The sequence below is a fragment of the Lepus europaeus genome, chromosome 20 (genome assembly GCF_033115175.1).
Source record: "Lepus europaeus isolate LE1 chromosome 20, mLepTim1.pri, whole genome shotgun sequence".
Classification (NCBI taxonomy): domain Eukaryota; kingdom Metazoa; phylum Chordata; class Mammalia; order Lagomorpha; family Leporidae; genus Lepus; species Lepus europaeus.
Genome location: NC_084846.1, coordinates 40286851 through 40295416, shown reverse-complemented (window position 1 = coordinate 40295416; position 8566 = coordinate 40286851). Strand labels below are relative to the sequence as shown.

At 42.8% G+C, this 8566-nt stretch overlaps 1 protein-coding gene across 2 annotated transcripts in view; it reads right to left on the bottom strand.

Annotated features, from left to right (window-relative positions):
- Window positions 1–1206: 1206 nt before the first annotated feature.
- STARD3NL (STARD3 N-terminal like) overlaps window positions 1207–8566 on the bottom strand; it is a 57363-nt gene continuing 50003 nt past the window's right edge. The window contains exons 8-9 of one of the 2 annotated variants that reach the window (XM_062178022.1): window positions 4576–4651; window positions 1207–1883 (exon numbers count right to left, since the gene is read on the bottom strand). In XM_062178022.1, coding sequence (XP_062034006.1) covers window positions 4593–4651 — 59 coding nt within the window. In that variant the 3' untranslated portion in view covers window positions 1207–1883; window positions 4576–4592. Of the gene's footprint in view, window positions 1884–3099; window positions 3594–4575; window positions 4652–8566 lie in introns of those variants that run through there. The other variant, XM_062178021.1, reaches the window with a different exon arrangement.

Below are 8566 nucleotides of genomic sequence, written 5' to 3'. Positions count from 1 at the left end.
TAATATTAAATTGTTGCACAGTTCAAAAACCAAAATGTGAAAGAATGTGCATGTGTAGATATTCTTATTTCCCTTTCTCACACAAAGAGTACACGAATACACTACATCCTTTTCTGTACTTCTCTTTCCACTTACAAGTCTTCAGATTATTTATATCAGTACATGGGACATTTAAACAGCTACAAGGTATTTCACTTGTGAACATACAACACTTTATATCAATAGTTGTCTGCAACAGATCCTTGGTTTATTTCCAACCTTTTGCTACTATGAAATATACTGAAATAAGTAATTGTGTTTTGTTATCTTGAATGTGTTTATTGGGAATTTTGATTGGTGTTACCAACTGACTAGCCCCATTTTGCTCTTGACCATAATGCCTCTGAATGCCCAGAGTGTGCTGTCAAATGTCAGAATTTTGCTAATATAAGTACAGCATTGTTTTATTTTAAAGTTTATGTCTATATAATTTATACAGATAATTTATTTGAGTGAGTGAGAGTGCATGAAGACTCCCATCCACTGGTTCACTGCCCAAGTGCCAGCAACATCTGGGTTGGGTTGGGTGGAAGCTAGGACCTAGAATCCCACCCCAAGCCTCCCACATGGGTTGCAGGAACCCAAATACTTGAGCTATTATCTACTGCATCCCAGCAGCACATTAGCAGGAAGGTGGAATCTGAGCAGAGCCAGAGCCAGGACTTGAACCGAGACACACAGATAGGGATGTAGGTATCCCCATTTGCATCTTAACTGTTATGTCAAATGCCTAACCCCCCCCCCCATTGTGGTTTTGACTTGTCTTCCTCAGAGCAAAGATAAACATCTTTTCACGTTAAAAGTCTGCATTTTTTCTGGCAATATCAGTTCATTCTTTTTAACTATTGTTTTCTTGAGTAACAATACTAATATATGTGAAACTTATTTGTTGTGGGTTTGTGTATTTCTGCAGGCAAGCATATAAATCAAAATGTTCAATGTATTGTAGACAAGTGAAAAAATGATATATTTTCCTAACTTCCTAATTAATCATTTTAAAGTAAAAACTTTTATATATCAGAATTAAAACAATGACTGATTTAGCACTGCGAAGGTTTCTTTTGGTTGTTTATAATGTTTTAGTATCCATTGAAACAGATTCTTTTGGAAACCAACTAGAAGTTTCTATTTGGAAATGAAGTACGACCAAGCAAATTCCAGAAAGATAAAGTTTAATTCATATCTACCCCATGCGTTCTCATCAATTGAACAGATCTTTTTATTCCAAATTCTTGGCTTCTAGAGATCTGGAACTCGTTCTGCATTTGAAAAGCACAGAAGCAAAGGCAGGAAACTCCGAAATCATTAAGAGCTTTGGGGGCTGCTAGGGCCAGCTGGGGAAGTACACCGTGTCTGCTGTGGTTTCAGACTCCTCAGTAACTTCCTTCGTGAGTGCACACGGGCTGCCCAAGCCTGGGCAGTGTGCAGAAGAGGAGGCTTGGTGTGGTGGAGGTGACACAGCGGGCGGCGGGAGGGTGCCGGTGTGGCTGAGGCTGTTTTATTTTCTCAGACTCCTTGTGTTCATGTGCTCTGTCAAATGTGGTTGATTCAGGGAAAACGCTCAAAGCCAAAGCGGTCCCTACTGGCTGAAGCTGCACAAGGGTGGCTGAGGTGTTTAAAGAGAAAATAAGGACAGTTAAACCGCAACCAACTTTGCTCACTTTCAAAAGGCCACAGCTAATGGAAAGAAAATATCCATTTTCGCACACATGAGATTGCTATCAAACTTACACTGCAGGGGGGTAGGGCTCCTTGCATTTGACACACAATGTTAGCTACTGTGTGCGTTGGGATTTGGCTCCAGGATTTAGACACTTCCCTTCAGTTCACTCCTTGATGCTGTCCTGGAAAGAGCGGAGAATGAGGCATGCAGTGCTAAGACAACCCCTAGCATTCTGCAAGTGCCTGTGCTGTTTTGAGCTGTTTGACCTACACACACTGGCGCTGTTTTGTCTCATTTTCTGTGTAGACAGAGTAGTGGCACAAGACCCCTGCTGATGAACTGATTAGCATGGGGAGACTGTGGATGTGTCCACAGGTAGGGAACACAGAGAACAGGAACCTGGGATTCAACTGGGTACTGAACACCATACACAGAATCATATGATGTTTCTCTACAGGGTCAAGATGATGCCAAGTGTCAACGTGAGCAAGAAATACCAGAAGACACTAACATCAGATACATGTGTGACTTGAGTTGGTTAGAAGGTGGTTGTTCAGCAGTATTAGCATAAAAGTCAATGTCCCTCTCACGTGTACAGGACTGGTGGGAAGTAGAGCCCTAGTGTGAAGAAACTGCTTTGGGTTTTAGCAGTCTGACCTCAGGGTGCATTCCAATCACACATGTCACACTCTTGTTGAGGACTGGCCTCATTCCACTGGGTAGGAGCTCTTCACAGGTCAAAGAGAGAGCCTGACTTCCAGCTTGACATCCCCAGTGGGCCTGGTGTTGCTCCACCATCACTCCTGAGAGGAAATTCTCACGGAGTTCCTGAGGTTGGGGTCCACAGGACAGACCCTGGAGATTCTCCTCGCCACCTGTCAACTACGAGAAGCTCCTCCTGGCTGGACCCCGGGGAGTCTCCTGGTGAGCCTGTAGGCAGGACCGCGAGACCTGGACCACTTTGAGAACAAGAACACGCCTGGTGACTGGATCTGCACAGAGGGCCAGTTTCCACCCAAGTCAGAATCCTCGCCACCAACACGACGAAGCTTTTCTTGACACCATGAACAAAGATAAAAATGTAACAGATATTCTTTCTGCAAGGTGCTAAGGTGAATATTCATGTCTGAAAAACCAGCTCATGATAACATTTAGTTCATTTTCATTCCAATTAGCTAAACGTGAAGGAAAAATATTAGCAGTGGTTTCATAGTCATTTTTTGGGTTCAAAATAAAAGTACACAGACTATCTCAGAAGCATATCTCTCAGAGAAAGATAGGATTTCATGACAAAGATAATATAAAACATCTGATGATATTTACAATCCTTCATGCTCCCTTTCCATAATTTCAACACAGGTCAAATACAGAATAAGAAACAAGAAAAACAGAACAAATCATTTTGATAGGTTGGATTTTATTACTTTTTAAAATTGTACAAAGAGCATATGTGCATGAATTAAAAAACACAAGGGAAATGCAGGGTGTTAAAAAAGAAATACAAAAGAAATCCGAGACATGAGACCAAAAAAAATTCCATTCTGTGACTTGAAATAAAAAGGTGTTTCACTTACTACAAAAGTGTTATTTCAATATATTAAGACGTCTTTTGATTAGGAATATAGCGCAAGACTTCTCTTCAATTATTCATTAACAGCTCAGATTCAGTCTCACTGAAGAGAGAATGGACCGTTACATGACCTCACTGGCCACAGGCAGGCAACTAACGTGGGTGGGTATGGTACAATGTCCGTGAGGTATCACAAATAAATAAACTCCGTATTAGCTGTTCAGTAAAGTCAGCGGTGGATGTCACCTTTTCCACTCTCAATAGCGAGACCCACCTCCAGTCTCTTTCCCCTCGGATGACTTTCAGGGAGGGTTCTTCACACTTACAAAAAGAGTGAAGACAAAAAAGTTGAGATGTAGCATGAAGAGGCAAAATGCTACATTCAGTCTGCTCCTTCTAACACAGTCTTGTCCTGAAGATGGGCTGTGACACAGACGTATAAAGGACTGTGGCTGTGGCACACATGGATTCATCTTAAAGCATCTGGAAGAGGACCAGTTATCCACATGCCCACTCTTGTCTACACTTCCGCTGTGGAGAGAAGGGGCTGACGTGCATTGCTGCCACCATCTGCCATGACCCTGGTTGCCTCTGCCACTCTGTCCCGACTTCCCAACGATGACACAATCCATCACCTACTTTATTTTCTGTGGCTGAATAATTAGGCAGAGTTGCTGCTGATACAGTTTACTTTATTTGCCTTGTACTTATGAGATGGTGATGACTTTCTCTGATGGGAAAATCTTTGAGGGCTTAACATATATGTTCTGCTATGAAGCCCTTGAAGCATCACTGTCTTGAATGTATAGCAGCATCCATCTCAGAAGCTCCAAAACCTGAGAGGCATCTCAGTGCAGGGCTAGAGCAGTAGCAGCCTAGGTGGGTCTGAGCCCAGCTCTGCCACTCCTGCTGGGGGACCTTGGACATGTCATTCATCTACTCTACTGCCTCAGGTGCAAACGACATCTCATAGGATTGCTACCCTCATAAAACAAACAGATCACTACTTGTAATTAAAACAATTTCTACTATAGAGACATTCTGGTCAAGTAAACAAACAAAAATTTCTCATTCTTTAGAAATCTGGGACTCTGAGGTATTTTTCAAATTTTACAAATTTACACTTGTACAGAAAATGTTATGAAATTTTACTGTAATGAAATTCAATGGTCCTGTTAAAGTCACAGAAAGAAGACAAAACTGACTGTATATTTATACTCATGCTTTTTGAAGTCTACTTTAAATCTACTCCAAGGAAATGCTCCCCGTTTAACTGCTTTGTTGTTCATTTTCAAACACTTACTTTAACAAAAGCAGTACTCATAGTTCTAAAAGTGGCTTTTCACTGCCTTGTTTTTCTTCAGCTTCTTCTTCAGATCCTACATGGTGGGGAAGGAAAAGGAGAAAAAGTATGTCATTCCATTAAAGGATTAAACTGCCTTGTTGAAATTATATTATCTATGCATACATTTTCAAAAATTTTATTTGAGAGGCAGAGAGACAGACAGACAAAACAGAGCTTTCATCCACTGGTTTACTCCCCAAATGCTTAAAACAGCTGGGAGTGGGCTGGGCAGAAGCCAGGAGCTGGGCACTTAATCCAGGTCTCCCACATGGGTAGCAGGAACCCAATTACCTGATCCATCACTGCTGCCTCCCAGGGTCTGTACTAACAGGAAAATGGGGTCAGGAGCCAATGGCAGTAATCAAACCAGGTACTCCAAAATGGGATGTGAGCTCCTTAACCACTAGGTCAAATGTCTGGCCCATATTTGCCTAAAACTATAAATGCAAGATACACATTTAATCTTTAAGAGATTTAGGTTAACAAATTGCTGTTTCAAAGGTTTTTACAAGGGGCAAAGTTTTAATAATAAAATCTATCACTTGCACTTATCTGTCAACATGAATTTCCACTGGTAAAAAAAGATTCACACAGACCAAGAATTAGTACTGCTTGCTATTCCTCTTCTACCTCTTTGCAGACAAGCTTGTATATATTTGTAAGTGCAAATGACACTGAACTTTGGTATAAAGAATTTCATCTAGGCCTTTTGAGTACGTGAGTACGAAAGCAGCAGGGGCTTCCTAAGGCTGACATGGTGCCAGCCCATCACCCTCCCACTGCTGCCTGGAGCCACTGTCCCATAGCTCCCAGTCAGTGTCTTCAGAGCCTGGTAGTCCCACATCTGACCTAGCCATTCCACTCTGGAACTCCTTCCTCAGAATCCATCCCCAAGGATGGATTGGTCATTCTGTAGACTTGGTCATTCTGTAGACTTCCTCTATGAAAATCAGAAAACAAAGCTAAATGTCTGAGAACAGAAGATGTTAATTATTTCATTTTTAATAAAACTTTTATTCAAATAAAACTTTATATACCATAAGAGGACATTTGGTAAAATTAAGAAATACATATTCACGGCCGGCGCCGCGGCTCAATAGGCTAATCCTCCGCCTTGCGGCGCCGGCACACCGGGTTCTAGTCCCGGTCGGGGCACCGATCCTGTCCCGGTTGCCCCTCTTCCAGGCCAGCTCTCTGCTGTGGCCAGGGAGTGCAGTGGAGGATGGCCCAAGTCCTTGGGCCCTGCACCCGCATGGGAGACCAGGAGAAGCACCTGGCTCCTGCCATCGGATCAGCGCGGTGTGCTGGCCGCAGCGCGCCTACCGCGGCGGCCATTGGAGGGTGAACCAACGGCAAAAGGAAGACCTTTCTCTCTGTCTCTCTCTCTCTCACTGTCCACTCTGCCTGTCAAAAAAAAAAAAAAAAGAAATACATATTCACAGATACAAATGAGAAAATGCAGAAGAAAAGAACCACATGGCTTTGATAAATTTTCTAGATATTCCAAATTTTCTATAACAAATTGATAGTACTTTTATAATTTTAAGAGCATAATTTGCAAAGCAGGGTGTACATAACACAGGCAGGACAGGCATAATGATGGGGACTTACAGCCATACACACACAGCCAGAGATAAAAGTGTCAACAGCAACACCGATGAACAGTTTGAAGGACTGGTGGTTTTTGTCTCTGTTCTTTCCACTGTTTTATAAAAAGGATTATTACTTTCATAATCAGGGAAAGAACAAAACAAGGACCCAGGAAAAGACTCTGGAAGCAGCTGACGGATGTAATCAATTTACACACAAAGCGGCCGCCTCCACTGCTGCTTTCAGGGGACATTGTTTTTCTCATGAAAATGTCTGCCTGGATTACAGCCAAGAACACACTTGGATAGGAGAAAGAGTGGCTGAGGATCTTCTGTCCCCCGTTAACCTCAGGGACATGGTACAGTCCCAGTGGAATTTGAGGTAAAGTAAGTAGAAAGAGGAAGAGGGGTGGAAGGCTTCGCTTGTCAGCCCTGTGCACCACTGTCAGTCACAGACGTGCAGGGTGGTCTAACTGCTTTCTGCACTGAAAGGAGCTGGGAGAGGAAGTCACACCAAGTCTTCCTGTCCCCAGGCTCACTTTCCACCCGACAGGCCAACAGCGTTTAGACCACAACAAGCTCATTAATCTTGGAATTACGTAGGAATCCTAAATAGAGCTAAACTCTTAATTAAAAACAATAACAACATGTATTCTTTACATGTTTTAAAGGAGATTTTTGGCAACAGCCTGGTGAGGGTGTTAATAAAACCTCTCCCAGAAAGGTATATATGAAATTTGGCAAAATGGACAAAACAAACCATTTCCCCATTCTGGAAAATGAACAAAGGCTCACACAACCGGAGAAGTACTCACATTTGAAAAACTTCAGAACCCAGGGCTGACAGTGATGCTCCTTCCTAGCCCTGCTCCTGATGCTGCCCTCTTCCCTGCACCTGGCTAGGTGGCATGCAGGTTCTGCCAGGGTGGAGGTGGCCAGGAGGACCAGCAGCAAAGCTACCTGGCTGAAGGGAGCTCATGTAATTTGGAGTTGGGAGCCACATTCATGGCCAGCTGCACTGATGGGGAAGGGACAAATTCAGGTAAGCAGGAAGGGCCAGCTCCTCCAGCAGCCTGAGGATTTGGTCATTGCTGGAGCATGCACGAGCCTGCCACATGCATGGGGGAGACCAAAGAGAGCCCATACTCCTGAGCTAAGCACATACAAAGAGGGTGTGAAAGGTCTCAACGCGAAGTAAACGTTGGCAAGACTGAATATGAATCTGGGCTTTGAAAAGGCCACCTAATGTACCGGACATATTCATTAGGCAGAGGATGGAAGTCTTAATCCAGGTGCTTTAGCAAAATTTCTGTCCCATTACTGGCTACCACTAAGCTCTGCAGACACAGGGTGATTCCTAAGAAGCTCAGCTTAAAACAAACAGCAGAATTTATAAAAGAAAAAGCAAAATAAACCAATACACACACACACACAGAAGACAGAAGCCACCACACATCTCAGGAAATACAGATCTCACAGATTTAGCACAATTTACTAAAGAAATAAACAAAGCAAAGTGTGATCATTCCCGGGGAAAAATAGTTAAACGAGTATTCTCAAATAGTGTATATAGTGACAAAAATAACAGCACAGCTATTATAAATATGTACAAGGAACTACATAAATTCAACTTAAAGCACTAAAGGTAAAGATGACAAAAACAAAAAAATAAATAGAGATTTTCAAGAAGTAAGCAGAAATTACAAAAAAGAATGGAAATTTAAAAAAACACTCTAGAGTAGAAAATCATACTGATGTCAAGAAATACTTATTGGAGGGGATGAAGAAAAGTCTCAAGGTGGCAGAAGAAAGAGTCTGGGGATTTGAGGATAGATTGACTGAAATTATTCACTCTGGAAAACAGGCTGAAGAGACACTGAACAGTGCTTGGAGCCCTGCAAGATCGAGCACATCAACACGCGTGCAACAGGAGTCTCCCACAGGAGGGAGGGAAAAGTCAGAAAGAAATGGCCAGATTTCCCCAAATTTGTTGAGAAATATTAATACACACATGTAAAACAAGAAACAAGTACAGTCAACCATTGCAGAAAGCGAAGAACAGCATGAAAATGAAAACATCAAAACCCATGCAATGTCACTAATGCAAACCCAGAGGAAAATTTATGGCTTTAAATGCCTGTATCGGAAAAAATATACTCTCAAATCAATCTTTTAATTTTCCATGTTAAGATAATGAAAAAGGGGCCGGCACCGTGGCTTAACAGGCTAATCCTCCGCCTTGTGGTGCCGGCACACCGGGTTCTAGTCCCGGTCGGGGCACCGGATTCTATCCCGGTTGCCCCTCTTCCAGCCCAGCTCTCTGCTATGGCCCGGGAAGGCAGTGGAGGATGGCCCAAGTG